This window comes from Panulirus ornatus, chromosome 49, assembly GCF_036320965.1.
Source record: "Panulirus ornatus isolate Po-2019 chromosome 49, ASM3632096v1, whole genome shotgun sequence".
Lineage (NCBI taxonomy): Eukaryota > Metazoa > Arthropoda > Malacostraca > Decapoda > Palinuridae > Panulirus > Panulirus ornatus.
In genome coordinates, this window is record NC_092272.1 from 11,674,959 (window position 1) to 11,697,936 (window position 22,978).

Here is a 22,978-nt window from a genome sequence, read left to right on the forward strand (position 1 = left end):
AAACGGGACATATTTGTCAGGTAGACTTGAGTAAGGGGTAGTATATGGTAGATACGTAGAAGGTTTTACTCATTCTCAAGTGAACTCCAAGTAGAGTATTAAGCTTGGGTTAGTTCAAGAAAAGGCCCCCAGCTTCTGTGAGACAAAAAAAAGAGATATTTTAACTGCTCAATTGTATTTTAGGTCAATTCATGAATGAGCAATTGTTCAGGTACGACACACGTCTTCAGAATCATGTTTTAAATAAACTTATAAGGGAAAGTATCACTTATAATTCTCTCTCTCTCTCTCTCTCTCTCTCTCTCTCTCTCTCTCTCTCTCTCTCTCTCTCTCTCTCTCTCTCTCTCTCTCTCTCTCTCTCTCTCTCTCTCTCTCTCCCAATAACCGAACATAACCCTGCTCTAAATCCATCATTATTACCCCATTTCATTTTCTTCTTTCCTCCCTCCCACACACACACTACGTTAACTGTTTCTGTTCTCCGTCTATGCCTCGCCCGTCACCAGTGCCGGCGGTGTTATCAGTCCTTATCATTATCGTTGCTTATCTCCTGCAGGCAACAGACGTACACCGACGAGGGCCATGACCTGGAACGCGTACAGATGCATCTGTACAAGACCCTTGAGCAATTCATGGAATCCTGCTTCCCCCCATACAATGAGGAGGAGCTCCACCTGCTCTATGGCCAGGATGCTCTTCCATAGTCGCAGCGGCGTCGCAACAACAACAACAACAACAACAACAACAACAACAGCAGGAACAGCAGCAGCAGCATCGAGGACCACAACATGCATGAGTTAGGCAGGAGTGTTTGGCAGACTGCTCTAGTGTGGTACCGTCGACTGGGGCTTCACATCGTCGGCCCGTCCTGTACGATGCCCCTCTGTGGGATGTTGACATCTGGTGCCTTTCGAGGTGAGGGCACGTGAGCAGCCTCACACTGAGAGAGACACCTCTCTCTCTGTCTCTCACTCTTTCCATCTCTCTCTCTCCCTCCCTCTCTCCCTCAGCGAGATAACAACCGGATCTTGTGTATATGAGACAAACCCTCGAGAGACGTAAAGACGCAAAGTCAATAACTGGATCATTGGAGAGAGACAGAGAGAGACAGAGACTGAAAGAGACAGAGACAGAGAGACTGTAATACGACAGTAGCTGTGTCTAGTAGAAGTCATAGTCGAGGGGTATCACTTACGAGAAGTCTTTGTAAACGTGGAGTTAGGTAGTGTCCACACCTTAGCGTGGCTATGCTAGAGTTCGCTGATTGTGTCATAGCAATGAACCAGCTACCAAGACTTCGGTCTACAGCTGGTGTATGGAACGCTGGTCATTTCTTTTTCCCGCTGTGGATGGTGACAGCCAAACAGTGTATCATTTACCTCAGTGACACCATGCCTTCGCAGAGGTCCAATGTTAGAACAGATAAATACCTTGATATATATATATATATATATATATATATATATATATATATATATATATATATATATATATATATATATATATATATATATATATATATATATCATTTTACCGATCATTGAATATATTAATCATAGACGGTACTCACACAACACGTAGTTTTGGCAAGTGACAATTGTTAGCGTTGTGATTGTCTGCCAAGCATTGAACATAACTTTTCATAATATAGATAAGCCAATATTATAACCCCAGAGCACAAGACTTGATCAAACATTGCCTCTCACTTCGTACAGCTCTGGTACACCTACAACCTCTGTGTTTATATTGACCATTAACCTTCAACCATAACCCTTAGTCATTCCATTTATATCTCCCATACTTCACACACACACACACACACACACACACACACACACACACACACACACACACACACACACACACACACACACACACACACACACACACACACACACACACATATATGTATGTTATCCAAACATGACAATACATATGTCTCATTTTTCAAGAATGGATCTCCATGTTTAGATGCATGCAGGTCTGCCTGACCTGGGACCTGCTGTCATAACTCGCTGGTCAGGATGACCTGCGACCTGCTCTCATAACATGCTGGACAGGGTGACCTCTGACCTGCTGTGGTAACGTGCTGGCCAGACTAACCCGTGACCTGCTCTCATAACAGGTCATCATCACTTGGCTCATAAAACAGTCCAGCTCACATCAAGTCATAACTTATAGCACTTCATTTCTCATTATATTCTCATGTTATTCCAAATTACATCAAATATTAATTACATCATATATATATATATATATATATATATATATATATATATATATATATATATATATATATATATATATATATATATATATATATATATATATATATATATATATATATATATATATATATATATATATATTCTTTTAAACAGTAGCTTCAGAATTTTGTGTTCACCTCGAGCTGAGAACTTACTCCTCCTATGTGAGAAAGGAAGGGATGAATTGAAAAGAAAAATTTTGTGCCTCATCCATCACTGATTATAAAAACATCACATTTACTCATAAGTTGGTTACGTTGACTATACGATGAAAGGCGTTTTTTCATAAATAACACAGTATAGCATTTATTCCAACAATTTATATGGAAGTATTCAAACCTATTAACCACCTGTGTAGTTACTTATTCCTCTAACAAAACAGTGGCCCTCTACACGGAATCATTTGTTTCTGTTCGAATCACAGTGTTTTAGCTAACTAAACTTATGAGAAGACTTTACAACTTAACGAAAACTTAACAACTTAACGAGATATTTTCCAAGTAAGAAAGTGACATTTAAGATTTTCTTTTGATTATCATTAATGGCAATTATAAAGGTTCATTATGAGAGAAATAATTTGGCATATTGTATCTTGATATCTTATAATGAAGCTAGCGGAAATTACTAGAATATAAACAGATTGACGCACGCGACATGAAACAGACAATATAAGGCAAACAACTTGAGGTATGCAACTTGAAAGAGACAATAGAAGGCAAACAACTTGAGGTATTTAACTTGAAAGAGACAATATAAGGCAAACAACTTGAGGTATGCAACTTGAAAGAGACAATAGAAGGCAAACAACTTGAGGTATTTAACTTGAAAGAGACAATAGAAGGCAAACAACTTGAGGTATTTAACTTGAAAGAGACAATAGAAGGCAAACAACTTGAGGTATGCAACTTGAAAGAGACAACAGAAGGCAAGCAACTTGAGGCAAACAACATGAAACAAACAATGAAAGGAAAAGAATTTGAAGCAGGCAGAATGTAAAAGACAGTATAAGGCAAACTACTTAAGGCAAGTCACATGGAAAACAGACATTGTAAAGAAAAATCTCGAGGCAAACAACATGAAATCGAGAACATAAGGCAAACAACATAAAGCAAACAATATAAGGCAAACAAAATTGGGTCTAGCAACATGATACAAAGTTAGGAAAAAAATAGGGGCAGGAAACCTAAGTTATGAGGTAAACTACCTGAGAAAAACTAAATGAAACAGAAAGTACAAGGCAAACACCAGGAGGAAAACAACATGAGTCATCACAAAATCAGACAAACAACATGAAACAAACAACATAAGACAAACAATAGGAGACAGGCCACATATGACCAAACACCATCAAACAACAAACAGAAGACAAACCAAAAATTCGTTCATCACTCACAACCACAATGAATGGAAAAGAACAAGAAAACAAACAAAGACATCTTCTCATCACACACCCTCTCCCCTTGTGAACCATTTTCACATTCATGCATCTCCAAAATGTTTCGTAAAGTTTCACTCAATCTTCCATAAAGTTTGATACAGATTTTCCTATATTTCATAAGTGGTTTAAAGAAAGTGAGCTTTCTCTTTTTTTCACCAACTCTCTTTCTCTCTGTCTGTCTGTCTGTCTGTCTGTCTGTCTGTCTCTCTCTCTCTCTCTCTCTCTCTCTCTCTCTCTCTCTCTCTCTCTCTCTCTCTCTCTCTCTCTCTCTCTCTCTCTCTCTCTCTATCTATCTCTCTCTCTTTCTCTATCCTCCTTTTTCTTGTACCACAAGACATCTCACGAAGAATCATTACCTTTATCAAAATGTATTCATATGGTTCTGTAATAAGTTGTATAATATCTTTGATAGTATTTTTCTTATAGAATTTAAGTATGGTCTGGTTCCCGAAGTCCTTCGTACCATGGGAAATGTATTCCATGTATTGCTGTAACATACAGCCAACCATAATTCGAAATATACATTATGGTTCACACTGTTTCATATACTATTGCTTAGAAGCATGTTTCGTGTTTGATAATGCTTCATATGTTTCATACTGTTTCATATAGTTTACCAAGTTTCATTCGAATTTGTTTCATAATTCATCATATGTTTCATCATATTTCATTAGGTTTCATGTGTTTCCTAATCCTTAATGAGCTTCATGATGTTATATATGTTTCATAATGATTGATATATTATGGAATATCGAATGTGTTTCATAATGTTTCATATATTTCATAATGTTTAATTTGTTTCGAAATATATAAAGTACTTGACAATGTGTTTCATGCTGTTCAATATGTTTCATAGTGCTCTGTAAGTTTCATAATGTTCAGTATGTTTCATAATGTTCAAAACGTTTCATAATGTTTCATATGTAACAGAATGTCACATGTGTTTCAGAATGTTAAACATCTTTTTTTCATACTACTTCATATGTTTCATAAGGTTTCATATGTTCAGTGTTTTAAATCGTTCATAATGTTTTTGTTTGTTTTTTCGTATGTGATTCATAATGATTCATGTGTTTCTTGTTTCATGTGTTTCATTTTTTATAATTTTCGAAACAGTTTCATATGTTTCATGATCCGTTTCAGGATCATTTGCTCAGATTGCAAAAGTTTGCGTACATATTTCTTATAATATTTCTAGGCTTTGATGAACCTATTCATGTGGTACTATATGTTATGTTCACATAACATCACATAATAATTATATGACATTTTACAGTTATTACATTGATCATATATTGATTATATAGCAGGTTATATAATGCTTAATACGACTGATTCTGTAGCAATTGTACGAGAAATCATCTATAATTCTCTCAATTATTCAATATTCATTCTAAATTCTATATATTACTCTACAATGTTCTAAATGCAATTAAGATACAGCAGTACTTAGAATACAGTAGTACTGAGAATACAGTAGGCTGGGCTACACTTATAGGTACAATGCCGCAACTGTACTTACATAAGTTTCAACCGAAGTGAATTGTTACTTAAAATGCACTTGTATTTAACATAGGCGATTGTAGCGGTGTATCTGTTGGTGACGCTATGTTATCAACCGGTGGTCTAACCTAGCTGTTACTAACACGGTGATACATGACAGGGATCTAACATAGCCATAGACAGGATGGTACAGTGACTAACATAGTAGACTGGATGGTACAGTGACTAACATAGCCAAAGACAGGATGGTACAGTGACTAACATAGCCAAAGACAGGATGGTACAGTGACTAACATAGCCAAAGACAGGATGGTACAGTGACTAACATAGCCATAGACAGGATGGTACAGTGACTAACATAGTAGACAGGATGGTACAGTGACTAACATAATAGACAGGATGGTACAGTGACTAACATAGCCATAGACAGGATGGTACAGTGACTAACATAGTAGACAGGATGGTACAGTGACTAACATAGCCATAGACAGGATGGTACAGTGACTAACATAGCCATAGACAGGATGGTACAGTGACTAACATAGCCATAGACAGGATGGTACAGTGACTAACATAGCCAAAGACAGGATGGTACAGTGACTAACATAGCCATAGACAGGATGGTACAGTGACTAACATAGTAGACAGGATGGTACAGTGACTAACATAGCCAAAGACAGGATGGTACAGTGACTAACATAGTAGACAGGATGGTACAGTGACTAACATAGCCAAAGACAGGATGGTACAGTGACTAACATAGTCAAAGACAGGATGGTACAGTGACTAACATAGTAGACAGGATGGTACAGTGACTAACATAGCCAAAGACAGGATGGTACAGTGACTAACATAGAAGACAGGATGGTACAGTGAGTAACATAGCCAAAGACAGGATGGTACAGTGACTAACATAGAAGACAGGATGGTACAGTGAGTAACATAGCCAAAGACAGGATGGTACAGTGACTAACATAGTAGACAGGATGGTACAGTGACTAACATAGTAGACAGGATGGTACAGTGACTAACATAGCCAAAGACAGGATGGTACAGTGACTAACATAGCCATAGACAGGATGGTACAGTGACTAACATAGCCATAGACAGGATGGTACAGTGACTAACATAGTAGACAAGATGGTACAGTGACTAACATAGTAGACAGGATGGTACAGTGACTAACATAGTAGACAGGATGGTACAGTGACTAACATAGTAGACAGGATGGTACAGTGACTAACACAGCAGTACCTGAGAGTGACCTAACATAGCCAATACAGAGGACATCACTATGGGAAGGTTATACAGTCAGGCCCAGCATAGCAATCAGAGGACATGTGGCATCTTTCCGTGACCAGCTGTGTTACCGCAGGGCCACTTCCTGTGGCCCGTTGTGACCGTCGGGCCACTGCATGTGGCCAGTGAGGGCCACTACATGAGCCACACACACACACACACACTATCGGAGCTGCTGTTGATGTGTTATCAAGCGATTCCCAGTGACGAAACTTTGTCATAATTATGTATCACTGCTCATCATCACATTTACCTAACGCTAGTCTACCTTCAGACCGTTTTCTTTTTAGTCAAATATTCCGGCTGGTAATGCATTTTCCTCCCCCCCCCCAACCTTCCCCCATCCCCCCACTTGTCAACAGTAAATCAAGTTGAGAAAAAGAAAAAGAAAAGGCATTGTACGACAACTTAAATGACCATTTCTGAGCCTTTTTTTTTTTGACCAAGCCTTTTCGAAGACCGACTCACGTCGACTTCACATTAGATTTATGGAGACTTCTCTCGCTGCTGCTCCACCTCCTCCACCCCGAGTCTCCACTGACATCATCGCCCTCCTCCACACTCTGGACTCAGGAGCTTAAGAGCCAATCTCACAAGGCTTGACTCACAAGAAGAGAGAAGACCACCTTGTGGGTCTTTTCTGGTGGAGAAGAGGCGCGTGAAATTGCCTCGCCATTGCTTCCCTCCTCCTCCTCCGTCTCTACTACTGAGGAGGGGAAAATTACAGAGCAACAGAAAGCAAAAATGAGAGATGTCATCTCGCTCCATTATTGTCATCTTGCTCTGGAAGGACCCACTTCTAGCCAGAACATAGGGGAAAAAAAATATATATAAACCAAAAAAAAAAAAAAGGTGGCGTGCGTTTGTTTAAGAAAAACCTTTTTTTATTTAAAAAAAAAGGGTTGAATTTTTATATAGACTCAAACAAATACATTCGTTCACTTTAGTGGCTTCGTCTGTGTGCTTTTAGGGATTCGTACGATATAGCGAGGTAACACAGGAAACCCTATCGAATTTACTTGCTTCTGTTTGTTGTGCAGTGGACAAAAAAATTATATACTAAAAAAAATATATATATATATGAATTGGTCTATTTTGTTCCTTCCAGAGAAGAATTTAAAAAAGAGATTAAAATACGAACGTATATGTTAGACGACCAAACGTATATGTTAGACGACCGAACGTATATGTTAGACGACCAAACGTATATGTTAGACAACGGAACGTATATGTTAGACGACCAAACGTATATGTTAGACGACCAAACGTATATGTTAGACGACCGAACGTATATGTTAGACGACCAAACGTATATGTTAGACGACCAAACGTATATGTTAGACAACCGAACGTATATGTTAGACAACAGCACGTATATGTTAGACGACCAAACGTATATGTTAGACGACCAAACGTATATGTTAGACGATCGAACGTATATGTTAGACGACCAAACGTATATGTTAGACGACCGAACGTATATGTTAGACAGCCAAACGTATATGTTAGACGACCGAACGTATATGTTAGACAACCAAACGTATATGTTAGACGACCAAACGTATATGTTAGACAACCGAACGTATATGTTAGACAACCGAACGTATATGTTAGACGACCGAACGTATATGTTAGACGATCGAACGTATATGTTAGACGACCAAACGTATATGTTAGACAACCGAACGTATATGTTCGACAACCAAACGTATATGTTAGACGACCGAACGTATATGTTAGACGACCAAACGTATATGTTAGACAACCAAACGTACGACCAAACGTATAAGTTAGACAACCAAACGTATATGTTAGACAACCAAACGTATATGTTAGACGACCAAACGTATATGTTAGACAACCAAACGTATATGTTAGACGACCAAACGTATATGTTAGACAACCAAACGTATATGTTAGACAACCAAACGTATATGTTAGACGACCAAACGTATATGTTAGACGACCATCAGTCTTATTCTTGTACCATTTCTAGAAGAATTTTATTTTCTGCTGTTGTTGTTGTTGTTGTTGTTGTTGACTAGATCTTCCATGACTGTACTATGCGTTGTATTTCATTGGTTCATTGGACTATGCGACAAGGGTGTTATGTTGTTATAGCTGGAGATACAAGACTGTGTTTATATATCTATTGTGCGACCATTCTTTTATAGTGACGCCGAAGTACTGAGGTCAGAGACCTTCCCTCAGGGCTGGTGGGGGGTCACTGGTGTGTGTTCCCTGAGGTCACAGGTCCTCCTCCAGGGCTACTGGGAGGTGGTGGAGTGTCTTCGAGTTCAGAGGTCCTCCTCCAGGGCTACTGGGAGGTGGTGGAGTGTCTTCAAGTTCAGAGGTCCTCCTCCAGGACTGCTTGGGGTTGTTGGAGTGTCCCTTGAGGTCAGAGGTCCTTCTTGAAGGATGAGGTAGGGGTCGGTGGGATATCCCCAAGGCCGAAGGTCCCCATCCTAGTCTGGTTGGGGGTTGCTGGAGATCCTTCGAGCTCAAAGGTCCTCCTCCCAGCTCAGAGGTCCTCCTCCACTCATGGCAGTGGTCGGTGGAGTGGTGCAAGAGTGGGAGGGACTGATCTGATGGACTTCCTCAAGGACAACCATCAAGGGCCAGGTGCAGTTGAAGCCCTCTGTGTTATAAATGTCTTATGAATAGATTTCCTTCGTCAAATGGATCAAAGAAAAAAAAAAAGACACTCAAGTATTGGCTCTTATGATGCCTCCTTCCCTTGAACAGCCCTCTCGTCTCTCCCTCTTCATATAACCGGTACATCTGTCTACAATGAGTAGCATGAAACCCCACTAACAACCACAGTGGGCAGTCTGAAGATCCGACCAACATTCACAGTGGGTGATATGATCCACTAAGAATCACAGTGGTTCACAGTGGGTAACATGGCCCCATCAGTGATATGCCTTGTGACCAGCAACCATCCATACCTTATCTGCAACAACTTCACTTCACAGATAAATGATAATGAAAAGATATTTCATGTTAAACATATACAAAAAAAAGAATAAAACTATTTATATGATTGACAACATAAATTCTTTAATTATTTGATAGCTTTTTCCTTTACGATTAACTTAACTTTCCATTCATTAGATATGTATATCATCTAAGATCATAAGATAAAGCCGATGTTTCATAAATGCTTTTACCCACGAATGAAAGAATTGGATCTAACACTCCTTATTAGTTTCCTTCATGCTTTTACGGACAGCTGAGGGCATATTGGCTCTAGAATCACATCTAGTAATCTTAAGTAGCGCTCTGTAGTGGAATCCAATCTTAATTTTCCTGAAACACAAGACCTTAGCCAAGTAGAGGCGAGAGGAATATTATGATAATACGAAAGTCTCCAATATCAAATCACATTCTTCTTCTTCTTTCCAAACTCATACCAAAACATTGGCAAGGAAGATCTGGATGGAGCAATATTCCGTAGATTCAGTTCCAGCGAATATTTCAGAAGGTTTTGCTTACTTTACTTCGTCATCTTGACTGAAGTGTGGTCACTCTCACCCATGAAGGACATTAACACAATCATGACATAAGAGAGAAGCAGTTATCCTGTGTCGTGTTGCCCCATACCCTCTAGCGAAGGGTGAAGGTCCCCCAGTGGAAGGACTTCCACCCCTTCCAGTCATAAAAGATCCCACACAGAAGGCTCCCCAGCCCAAGCAGAGCCCCAGGGAAGGCACCCGAACCCCAGCAATCCCCCAGGGAAGGCACTCTGACATCTGTAGACAAGTGTATTTTAACCTGTGTGTTTCAACTTAGTCGAAAGACAGAGTGCGTGATGTTCGTGCGAGTGTGTTTGTGTGCGTGGGTGCGTGTCTGTGCGTGTGCATGTTGGCATATTTTTCTGAGGCTAGCTGGTAGTAGGTCAGTTGCAGCTTTTTCTCATCCTAGTTCTGTGTCACCTATTTGTCTAGGGGCCTCTCAATCGCTGAGAAGGTGAAGGAGCCTCGACAGCGTCGGCTTCAGGAGCCAGTAATACGTGTGGGAAGAGAGAGAGTGGAGCGGAAGGGAAGAAAGAGGTTGTCCAGCAGGCCATAGAGTGATGGGTGAGCTTAAAGAAGGAAACAAGAAGCAGAACTTTTAAAAGAACGAGTCTAATTGTCCTTACGACGATAAGCGATGCTTTTCATCATTTCTTATCTTCAGAGCGAAATGTTCGAGAAGATATCGAAGTCAGAGGGTCAGAACCTTTGCCTGGAACCTTGTGTGTCCAGGCGCAGGTGTTAGTTGGTCAGCTTAACTGCAGTCTGGAAAACCTCGTCTCATTCTTATCAGTAAAATTAGATGTAAATATCAACCATGTTAAGAGACGGACCCGCTTAACTACCTGGTATCAGAGGGTTTCCAGGACACAGCATCCTAACCAACTGGTGAAGGAGGTTAGGTTCTTGTTTCTTCAGCTCTTGGTTTGTGCAGTTGAGACGATAGCGCCGGCGTGTGAGTGTTGGATTATCTGGATGACAAGGTGGAGACATCCCAGATCTATCAGCTGTCTGAGGGTACGAGTCCCCCCACACTAGGACACCTGCTTGGCGTCTGTTATCACCCCCACGGCCGTAGGGTCCTTCCCCATCCTGCTATCTAGCCAGGCAGGCGGGAGTCTTGTCTTTCTTGTGCCATTACCAAGTCTCTCTCCCTCGCTCGATCCCGGGGTCCCGCCACTACTCACGGAATACAGTTCTTTGTCCTCGTTCTTCTGAGTCTTGAGAACCGGCGAACAAAACTTGAGAAAAACATTTGACATAGATGGTTCTGGCGACACACTGGCCCTAGTCACGTATGCATCGCTGGACTCAGGAGATGTGAGCTTATCCCGATCATATTACGTCAGTACCTTTGCAGTGGACATGTCTCCAGAGGAACTGATATGGATGACGCCAGTGTGAACGCATGCTTGTGAATCTTTTCCCCAGTGTGAGTGTGAACACATTAAGTGTGTCAGTGCCATCAGCTAACAAGGTAGCTGAAGTGTATCGGAGTGAACACTTTTAGCATGAGCGTCTGGGAGTTCAAATTTCGATTGCATTGGTAAAACAAAAAAATGAATGTAAAAAGGACTTTCTACTTAGTTACGTAAATAAAGAATACCGTCTGTGTCTCTCATCACTATTTACACTTCCGGTGGTGAGGAACTTCAAGATGTAACTTGTAAGCGAATTCTTTTACAATGATCGACTCAGCTCAGCATTAGGCATGAAAACCTGGCCACATCCCCTCCGCTACTTCACCCAGCATCCCTATAGGGGTCAGCAGTGCCAGGGATCATTGTAGGAGATTCAGCAGTGCCAGGGATCATTGTAGGAGATTCAGCAGTGCCAGGGATCATTGTAGGACAGTTAGCAGTGCCATGGATCATTGTAGGACAGTCAGCAGTGCCAGGGATTTCTGTAGCAGAGTCAGCAGTGCTAGGAATCACTTTACGACAGTCAGCAGTGCCAGGGATCTCTGTAGGATAGTCAGCAGTGCCAGGGATCTCTGTAGGACAGTCAACAGTGCCAGGGATCTCTGTAGGAGAGTCAACAGTGCCAGATACTATTGTTGAAGAAAGTAGTGTCATTGGCATTACTGAGACGTCTTCAGGGGTGCCTGGCAGTCCCCACTCTTCTCCATGGGGTGTATGGAACTCCTCACCTTTCCCTAGTGGCCCCTGGCACTATTTACTCTTTTCCAGTGGTTCCTGGCACTCATTCTTCTCCAGGGGTCTCTGTCACTCCCCACACGTCTTCACTGGTCCCTAGCGCTCTGCATAGGTCTCTAGGGGTCCCTGGTACTTCTCACACATCTCCACGGGTCTCTGGCACTCCTCACTCATCCTCATTGTTTCCTCACCACCGCCGCTTCTCCCTTGCCCCGCCTCCTTGGCCTGGACAGTGTAGTCACCCACACACTGGCCAGAGCGCCTCACGGCCACCCTCAACCACCCGCTAGATACTGCCCCGCCTCGCTCCCGGGTGCCAGACCCGAGCTAGCCCAAGACAGCGGTAGTCTGTGGAGGCCGCTGCTCACAAAGGCATTAGTATGAGGAACCAGATTCTAAGTATGTCTGAGATGCACTCAAGCTCATGAATGCCCTTGAGACGGTTTAAGGGGTAAAATATATGCGAGTCCATTTCCTGCTGGCCTTATCTGGGCCCCGACTCTTACAGCCACCATATCATAATGTTGATGCTCCTGGCGGGAGATTTAAAAAAAAAAAAGAAGTTTTCAAGCTATTTGATGTTTATTTTAGTTCCTGGGCCAGTCTCCAGGGCATTGCTGTGCTTCTCTGTGTTCACTAGACGCAGCAGCCCTGAGTGTAGTGTTGACGTTCGTGGACCACAGACGGATTCAATCCGCCTGCGCAGGTCTCGCCAATCCATCTGTAAACAAAGGACGGTCGGCGGGTGCGACTGTGTTGCACGAACGTCGTTTAGAGCGACGGCTCTGTACCATAGCGTCGAAAATCGACCCTTCAGGCTATTGTCGATATATTATCAACTCTCTTGCGTTAGTGACAAGTGTTCTGAGGCTCTTAAACATGTGATCATGGCATGGATGTCTCTAATGTATTTGTAATGATGTTAGGAGACAATGTGTACCAGTCTCTGGTATTGTAATTAGCTTTTGTTAATATATTTTTAATAAATAAAGCAGAAAGCACAGTGACCTGGGTCTCTTATTTTTTTTTTCCTTCATTATGTATTCGTATATGTATTCCTGGTCTCCTGTATTCTCTCCGGAGTGACCTTGTGGGTGACTGATCATGTATCACAATCTAATCTTAAAGTCTGTCGAGTTAGTATCTGCTTTATGGGATGTTTCCGGCCGATTAATCTTGTAATGGATATATATCACCCTCTCTGTTCCACTGCAAATATGTTTCACCTTCTCTGTCCCACTGCAAATATGTTTCATCTTCTCTGTCCCACTGCAAATATGTTTCATCTTCTCTGTCCCACTGCAAATATGTTTCATCTTCTCTGTCCCACTGAAAGTATGTTTCATCTTTTCTGTCCCACTGCAAATATGTTTCATCTTTTCTGTCCCACTGCAAATATGTTTCATCTTTTCTGTCCCACTGCAAATATGTTTCATCTTTTCTGTCCCACAGCAAATATGTTTCATCTTCTCTGTTCCACTGCAAATATGTTTCATCTTCTCTGTTCCACTGCAAATATGTTTCATCTTCTCTGTTCCACTACAAATATGTTTCATCTCTGTCCCACAGCAAATATGTTTCATATTCTCTGTTCCACTGCAAATATGTTTCATCTTCTCTGTCCCACTGCAAATCTGTTTCATCTTCTCTGTCCCACTACAAATATGTTTCACTATGTCAATCTCATACCAGATATGTTTCAAACTATCAATCCCATTACATATATGTTTCCATCCCATTCATCTCAGTGACAGACATGTTTCCATTTTCTCACACCCAGTTGCAAAGAAGACTTTTCTCCCATTAGTCCATCCGACCGACACACAAAAAATGTTTCTACCCGTCAATTCCACCTAAATAAATCGTTCTACTCCATCAATCCCACTAACAAAAATGTTTCTACCTCATAAATTCCACTGAGGAAAAATGTTTCCATCCCATCAAACACTTCTACACAGAAGTAGGATCAAACACCCTGGTACATCAGCTCTGTATATTGAGAGGCTAATCATTAAACAACCGATGTGTATATATATATATATTCCTATACATTGATACATATATGAACATTTATTAAAAACGTAGTAGATAAATGTATATAAATTATCTTCATGAACAGGGAATTTGGATATGTAATGGATAATTCTCACCACTAACACAATACCAGAAAAATGATGTTGGAGATGAATAGTTCGTTAGTATCCAAGTGTTGAACACTGAGAGAAACATTTGTACATGGAAAGCTCTAGTAGTTTAGCTCCTCTGTTTCGTTCGAGACAGAGGAACTGCTTCGTTACGAAATTCGTTATCACAAAGAACTCGGACTAGCGTAGGCAAGAGAGGGTATTTGCAGTTGCTTGCAAACAAGACTGAAGGAAGGACTGGATAGAAGAATGTAACGCAATTAGCAACTCTGAGTCTGTGATTTTCAAGTAGATTTCACTCACTAGTGTAGAAGTACGACACGGATGCCTAACTTTAAGGTTACTCAAAATTCTGAGATGTAAGACTTGGGCGTAACTCATTGCGTCAACCCTTCCCTCCATGTGAGGCTCAGACGTGTGGCAGTGGCCAGCGGGCGGGCGTGAAGATGAGCAGGACTCTTCCCTCAATCTGAGTAACAATTACTTCTTGTTGTACCTGTAGGAGGGGAAGAGGCGGCCCCCGAAGTGTAAGGGTCTCTGGCTCCCCTCCTCCTCCTCCTCGTCCTCGTCTGAGTCTGAGTCTGAATCCTCGTCGTCTTCTTCACTGGATTCATCGCTGAAGTCTTCGTCAGACTCGTCGGAGTCCTCGTCGCTCTCCTCTGAGGAGTAGTCGTCGTCCTCGGCTCGCTCAAGGGCCTCCTGATAAGCCTGGAAGAAGTGCTCCTTGGCCCTCTTGACCTCGTCGGTGTCCTCTGGGACGGTAGGAAGGGCGTCGCTCTCCACTCGGTATCCACCATCGTCGGCGCCGTATTTGAACAGGTACTCGTCTCCCTCAGGAGCGACGAAGGCGAAGTGCCCATTGACTTGGCCTTCTTCATTACGTTCCTCGGCACGTTCGCTGTCGCCGACGTGGTATACGAAGCTACGGATGACGTGGAACGGCAAGTGGATTTAAAGACAGAACTGACTTGGATTGAATTGAATTGACATATTATCACATGGGGCTATCTTATTAACTTCTCATCACTTAGGTCTATCTTATTAATACTTCATCACATGGGGCTATCTTATTAACTTCTCATCACATAGGTCTATCTTATTAATACTTCATCACATGGGGCTATCTTATTAACTTCTCATCACATAGGTCTATCTTATTAATACTTCATCACATGGGGCTATCTTATTAACTTCTCATCACTTAGGTCTATCTTATTAATACTTCATCACATGGGGCTATCTTATTAACTTCTCATCACATAGGTCTATCTTATTAATACTTCATCACATGGGGCTATCTTATTAACTTCTCATCACATAGGTCTATCTCATTTATATTTCACCACATGGGGCTATCTTATTGTAAAATTTTGCCTTCAAACTTCACCTATATTACCTTAACTAAATTTAGATCATAAGAACTTAAAATTCAATCTTATTTAGAGAAAACATGACCATATCACAACAGCTTGATCATTCTTTTAGCCTTTAACTTTGCACGAACTAGGAACTCACCCAGCCAACCAACGTGTCGTGTTGGGCAGACGACTCACCTGTATATGCCGTTGCTACCGGGGATGAAGTCGTTCCTGTAACTCTGGAAAGACTTGAGGGTTTTGTACACATGTCGTTCAACTGAGTCGTCGGAGACACTGGTCGCCACTGCCACCAAGAGCAAGATCAGAGCTGAGGTCTGCAGGAAGAGGCAAAGACACAAGGGGTCAGGGGATGGAGGCCTTCAAGGAGTTACTGTACATCAGGATGTCTTACCAAAATGTTTCTATGATGATATATATATATATACGTTCCTGCAGTGAGGCTGGGTGTTTGTACTTGAGAGTTTTTGACATTAATCCAATCCTTTTTTTCATCACACGCATTTTCTCTTGTGATATTTATACACCCGAGTCATCAACAATGAATTCTATGTTCACAATTGCTCATTTGTCTTTGTGGTTTACGTGTAGAACATCACCCAGTTATATCCACATCATACGTGCCACATCCAGTTTAATCTTAACTATTGCGATATCAATGAGTTTTTCCCACAAGCCTACGACCGAACATTGAAGATGGCCTTTTACGTCACCCGTCGCTTTGCTACGGGAGATACGACAGGTCGTATACTGGTGGCGACAACCCATTACAGGTGATAAAGATATCTCGTCCAATGATGCTGTATTTATGGTATTCGAAGCCGTGTCTGAGGGTCGATGTGTCGATCCAGAAATGATATTAGTGTATCACGAAACCAGTTAAGACACTAAGAGAACTTGTTTACTTAAGAATGGCTTTGGCATAGTCAGGAAGTTCTTGTCTAGCGCAGCTGCTGTGAAGTGTAACCCTGGTAAGTATTTGATACATCCAGCACCGCTGTTTAATCAGCACAGCTGGTGTGGAGATTTATCATCAAGGCATTGCAGACTTTCTTTTGATGAAGTTGAAGAGTTAAACTGCCTCCACAGTGAACATAGATGATATTAGATCCTTTGTAAGTGTAGTGATGGTCATGCTTAGTTCTCATGACTAGCTATAGCTAGAACACAAGTACTTTCGACAGTACCCCTTCTAATTCTGTCTCCCTGGCTGAAACTGGACCCGCTTTCACTCATGCTACCACCTCCCAACCCATCTGTCTAAACCAGCTACGCATCCCTTCCCCTCATCTCTTCTTACTTGTCCAGATAATTACCTGTCTTTGAAGATACAAAGGCGAGTGAAAATATATCTGCACACATCCTGAGAGATATCGCAGCAAAAACCTTGCACCGGAGCACATGAGCAAAAAGGTTAAGATATATTTTGCCTGATGGTTGTTCTGAAGCTGACCAGAGTCCGGCCCTCCTGATCATATCCTACGAAGGTAGTCAAGATGAGGATTACGTCTGCAGGAGACGTATATCGTAAGTACTCACCACAAACCTGTAAGTAATCGTCAGGACCAAAAACACAGAACATGAACGACTTTAACAAGGCGGACATGTTAGCCATAGATGGCTCCGGAGACAAGGGCGTTGTCAGAAACTACTTTCATTTCAGGTTTTCCCGAATATCTTCCGTCACAATCCGTTGATAAAAGTTAATACTGGAAAGCGCAAGAAGACTAAATCTATTGTTGTCTAAGAGTTAGGTACTTGCCTTACCTTATTCTTCATTAGGATCTCATCTTTGAGGAAGATAATTTAGCTGATGATGCGAGAAGTCAATAATTGTGTGTGCTAGCTTATGATTTTGTAACTTCAAAGTTCGTTATCTAGCACGTATTAACTAGTAAGTCTCTAGAAATATCTCTAGATTATGATAGATTATGTTCATATCTACTGGGTGACAATATTTGTTTACGATTAGGGTAATTTCTTCAATGCCATGGAGGCAACAGCTGTGATATTTTAAATTCTCAGACTCAATGCCTGAAAATGATTCAGACGAATAGAAATGCTCCACAGGGATCTATGAAGTGTGAAGGAAAATATATATTACAAAATAGTAATTACTGACGTTACAGGAGACAAATGAGTCAGCCAGGGAGCCTAAACCACGCAGTGGAAGCTGGGTCCACTACCCACAGTAAAGGCCAGACAGTTAGTTCTGAAGCATTCGTCTCTCTGAGACTCATGTGTGCTGGCCACTGCAACACTTGCACTACGCGTCGGTAATGAGTGACATGTTGACATGTACATGGGAGGACAAGGGATGGACAAGATAACAGAGTACCTGATGGTCTATGACGAGGTTATCTGCTGGAGGACAGCATATGGGATCTTAGAATTCTAGTTTACTTAGGTGGAGACAAGATAGTACAGCAGAAGGCTCTTCCCCACCCACCACTATAGATGGAGACAGGATAGTACAGCAGAAGGCTCCTCCCCACTCACCAGTATAGATGGGGACAGGATAGTACAGCAGAAGGCTCCTCCCCACTCACCAGTATAGATGGGGACAGGATATTATAGCAGAAGGCTCCTCCCAACCCACCACTATAGATGGAGACAGGATAGTACAGCAGAAGGCTCCTCCCCACCCGCCACTATAGATGGAGACAGGATAGTACAGCAGAAGGCTCCTCCCAACCCACCACTATAGATGGAGACAGGATAGTACAGCAGAAGGCTCCCCCCAACCCACCACTATAGATGGAGACAGGATAGTACAGCAGAAGGCTCCTCCCCACTCACCAGTATAGATGGGGACAGGATAGTACAGTAGAAGGCTCCTCCCAACCCACCACTATAGATGGAGACAGGATAGTACAGCAGAAGGCTCCTCCCAACCCACCACTATAGATGGGGACAAGATAGTACAGCAGAAGGCTACCAGGCGAAGATAATGAAGATGATAATTCTAATCATATTTTTCCCTAAACCTCACTCGATCCAGTACTCTGCACATCCACGCATCAATCTAACACACTTTTGTGACAAATCAGTTTTAGAAAAGCAGAACGAAACAATATAGATCAGCGAAAAAGTAGAGAAAGTCTTGAAACTCTGTCTCATGAATATTTGATGGCAGGAACCAGATCCCCAGACACAAGGCGGGTCTGCTGTTCACCCTCACCCACGAATATCTCAACTCTTCCGGACTGGAACCTTAAATGGAGAACGACAGTTGCGTAAACTGAATCCCCGCTTTCATTAATCCATTGGTGGTCGCGGGAGGAAGATCATCAACTGGACGATTGATGTCCCTGGTTAACAAAAACAAGAGACGTTATATAAAATGAGTGAAAGTTGTTTATTGATGGTCCTTGAGGAGTATAATACTCCTATATGGATGATGATGTGCAATTGTCTTCTTCTGAGTGTGACAATGGTAACAATAAAAGGTAATAAAGATGTGCAGACGGGTCGTTAGGTAATAAAGATGCGCAGACGGGTCGTTAGGTAATAAAGATGCGCAGACGGGTCGTTAGGTGTCGCAACTTCCTCTGATATGTAAATGATGATGAGAGTACCGCCATTCCCTCACACCACAAGCGTCGACAGCACCAGTAGGAGGTGGTCCCTGAAGACGACCCCACCTGCAGCTGGTGGTCCCTGAAGACGACCCCATCAGCAGCTGGTGGTCCCTGAAGACGACCTCACCAGCAGCTGGTGGTCACTGGAGACCCCATCAGCAGCTGGTGGTCCCAGAAGACGACCCCACTAGCAGCAGGTGGGCACTGAAGACGACCCCACCAGCAGCTGGTGGTCACTGGAGATGACCCCACCAGCAGCTGGTGGGCACTGAAGACGACCTCACCCTCAGCTGGTGGTCACTGGAGATGACCCCACCAGCAGCTGGTGGTCCCTGAAGACGACCTCACCCTCAGCAGGTGGTCACTGGAGATGACCCCACCAGCAGCTGGTGGGCACTGGAGACCCCATCAGCAGCTGGTGGGCACTGAAGACGACCCCATCAGCAGCTGGTGGTCCCAGAAGACGACCCCACCAGCAGCTGGTGGGCATTGGAGACGACCTCACCAGCAACAGGTGGTACCTGGACCGTGTGGACTACATCCACGGGGAAGTCCACTCCTCCCTAACCTGGTACTAGGGTTACCAGGTGCGAGGAACCTTCGTCACACTCATGCCTCCCCAGTGGTGGCAGTAATGCCTCCCCAGTGGTGGCAGTAATGCCTCCCCAGTGGTGGCAGTAGTGCCTCTCCAGTGGTGGCAGTAATGCCTCCCCAGTGGTGGCAGTAATGCCTCCCCAGTGGTGGCAGTAGTGCCTCCCCAGTGGTGGCAGTGGTGCCTCCCCAGTGGTGGCAGTAGTGCCTCCCCAGTGGTGGCAGTAGTGCCTCCCCAGTGGTGGCTCCAAGTGGTGGTGGATCTCCCCCACCCTAAACATATTCAGTAGACCTCGCACTGCTCCACTGAACATCTACGCATCAGTAGCTCTCTCTCTCTCTCTCTCTCTCTCTCTCTCTCTCTCTCTCTCTCTCTCTCTCTCTCTCTCTCTCTCTCTCTCTCTCTCTCTCTCTCTCTCTCTCTCTCTCTCTCTCTCTCTCTCTCTCTCTCCCCTCCACCATATCTGTAGGTATCTACTTCGTAGGTAAGAAGACACATGCCTCACGCAGGTGTTCAAAGACACAAGACGTTACGTCGAAGTCGCTAACGAAGGCAAGTCAGGTGCAGCTGTGGTGTCAGGGAGTGTATGTTGCCAGGGAGAGGCTGGCGAGCACGAGGGGCATGGAACAAGCAAGTTAGAATCTCCCTACGAAAGATTTAAACTGGAGATGAAAGAAAAAATGGATCACAACGAGGCGGAACCTGGCTCAAACAAGGTGGAGAGGGTCCGGTGATGTTGCAATGGCCTCCACTGTCAGTGTGTGACGAGAAATGTACTTTCTTGATAATAGTATTCATAGGATTCTAATCTCGGACGACGCCCTCCAGTGAGCCAAGTTTTCACCAGACGTCCCTGCGCTGCATAGCATGACTTCGTGTAGTGCAATGTGGTCGCACTGGCGATCAATCCCAGCAAGACGTCAGTGGTGCACTGAAGGAGAACCTTACTTATACGAGTTCGTGTCAGAGTATGGTAGAGAGACCCATGTGTGGAGGAGGGACATGGTAACCCCTCTCCCTCACACAGCCACCTCTGCTACAGGAGGGTCTCGCACATGTCCTACAGTTACTGCCCTCCTGAAGGACCCCTCCCCCAGACCTGGAGTCAGACCCGGGACGTCTCTTGAGGCCTACGTACACGACCTGATCCTCACAGTGTTCGTGCTGCCCCTTGAACCAGCTCCTACCATGATCTTGTTCCATCTGTTTCAACCACACAAGATATGCTCTCTCGCTCACTCCTCAGTGGCTCCTGTATCCACGCACACTGTAATCTTCTCATGTCCAATCATCCTGTGTTCTCTCAATCCTAATCATCATCATCATTGCTAATAACAGTAGTAGTAGTGGTTGGTATCAGTAGTAGCAGTAGTAGTAGTAGTAGTAGTAGTAGTAGTAGTAGTAGTAGTAGTAGTAGTAGTAATAGTAGTAGTAGTAGTAGTAGTAGGAGGAGGAGGAGGAGCCAAATGGCCTACTTCCTGTCTTTAACTGCACAAGTAGACGTAGTTCCACCAGACCAACTACCTCCGACCCTCCCATTCACACTGTAATTACAGGACGCCCGGAGCTGCCTGCCCCTCCAAGTACCACTGACGCTTGCCACTTGCCTGCCCCTCCCAGTACCACTGACACTTGCCACTTGCCTGCCCCTCCCGGTGCCACTGACGCTTGCCATCTCAGCTCCCCCACCACCCACACGGGAAGCGAGGCTCGCCACCATGGGGGACGTGGGCACCGTCGACGCCCTTCCAGGGCAGATCGTGATGCACAGAAGGGCGTGGCAGCAGCACTCTGGCAGGTCACCTTCTTATCTTGAGTGTTTTGTTTTCCTCGTCATAAGCAACCACGTCTTATCGTGTGCTGTAGAGGAAGGGAAGGTCCTCAGTCATCTTCAACACCTCAGTTCTAAACGCACCTGTGATGGCTCCTGGCTGGCAGCTCCAATATTCAAGGGAGACAGACGACTGTCTGTGTTCTCATGTCTGGAGAAGCAGTTGCCACTCAACGTCTGGGTGTTGATTTTTCTTAGAATTTAAGGTAAGTCGTTGAAGGAAAACTAGGAGGTCTGTGTGCTCTCTTTTTCCTAAGGGAATGTGTTTGTGTATGATCAGTGTGTGAGTCCATCCTCAGCTCTGTTATATACCACTTCTCTCCTCCCTGATCTTCCTCTCCTCCCTCATCTTTCTCTCCTCCCTGATCTTCCTATCCTCCCTGATCTTTCTCTCTTCCCTGATCTTCCACTCCTCCCCTATCTTCCTCTCCTTCCATGATCTTCCTTTCCTCCCTGATCATCCTCTCCTCCCTGATCTTCCTCTCCTCCCTCATCTTCCTCTCCTCCCTTATCCTCCTCTCCTTCCATGGTCTCCCTCTTCTCTCCCTCTTCTCCCTACCACCACCTCTCTCCTCCCCAGTCATAACTCTCCTCTCCAATTTCCCACTCTCCCCTACCTTCACTTCTCTCCTCCCCACCACCTCAACTCTCTTCTCCTCCCTACCACCTTTCCTCTCCACAACCCTGTCCTCTTCCTGGTCCTTCCTCATTACACCAACCCTTAACAAATACTTTAATCACTTCCCAGTGAATGAGGCTGATCAGATGTGACAATATAATTTGCGTCGTAGTTCAACCTCTTCTCTTTCTTCACAGATGAGAGGCTAAGATAATTCCTCCCCACAGTGTCTGGTGGTTGAAAGTAGGTCACACTGTGGTTTCCATTAATTTTCTCACCCCCAAGAAAAAAAAATAAAAAGCTACGTGAATATAATCTTTCTAAATTACACGTTGTTACTTAAGAGTTATATTCCCCCAGTCACTAGGAGTGGTAGGTGTGGAAGAGCCACTTGCTTCATCACCCAGCCTCCATGTACACAATGGAAGAATTTAGGCTCCAATTATTTACTGACAGAATCTATCATCGCAAACCTTTTTATACCACACAATCACGAGGAGCTAAACACTCTGGTCTGTCCAACACGCTCTGGCACAACACGTGAACCTCATTGGATAGTTTAGCGAAAAGCTACTACACCAACTCGCCACCGTCACCTCCTGCTAACTGAGATCCCTCGTCCCTGCGTTGCAGTACGACACCATAACAGCATCTAGT

General features: G+C 43.5%; 2 protein-coding genes across 2 annotated transcripts in view; one reads left to right on the forward strand and one right to left on the reverse strand.

The window, feature by feature from the left end:
- LOC139764278 (inactive dipeptidyl peptidase 10-like) overlaps positions 1 to 13,185 on the forward strand; it is a 288,411-nt gene extending 275,226 nt beyond the window's left edge. The window contains 1 exon segment of the mRNA XM_071690763.1: positions 557 to 13,185. Coding sequence (XP_071546864.1) covers positions 557 to 704 — 148 coding nt within the window. The 3' untranslated portion in view covers positions 705 to 13,185.
- A 1,016-nt stretch (positions 13,186 to 14,201) lies between these two features.
- The window catches only part of LOC139764405 (uncharacterized), a 27,182-nt gene continuing 18,405 nt past the window's right edge, over positions 14,202 to 22,978 (reverse strand). The window contains exons 2-3 of the mRNA XM_071690965.1: positions 15,876 to 16,015; positions 14,202 to 15,244 (exon numbers count right to left, since the gene is read on the reverse strand). Coding sequence (XP_071547066.1) covers positions 14,803 to 15,244; positions 15,876 to 16,015 — 582 coding nt within the window. The 3' untranslated portion in view covers positions 14,202 to 14,802. The remainder of the gene's footprint in view (positions 15,245 to 15,875; positions 16,016 to 22,978) is intronic.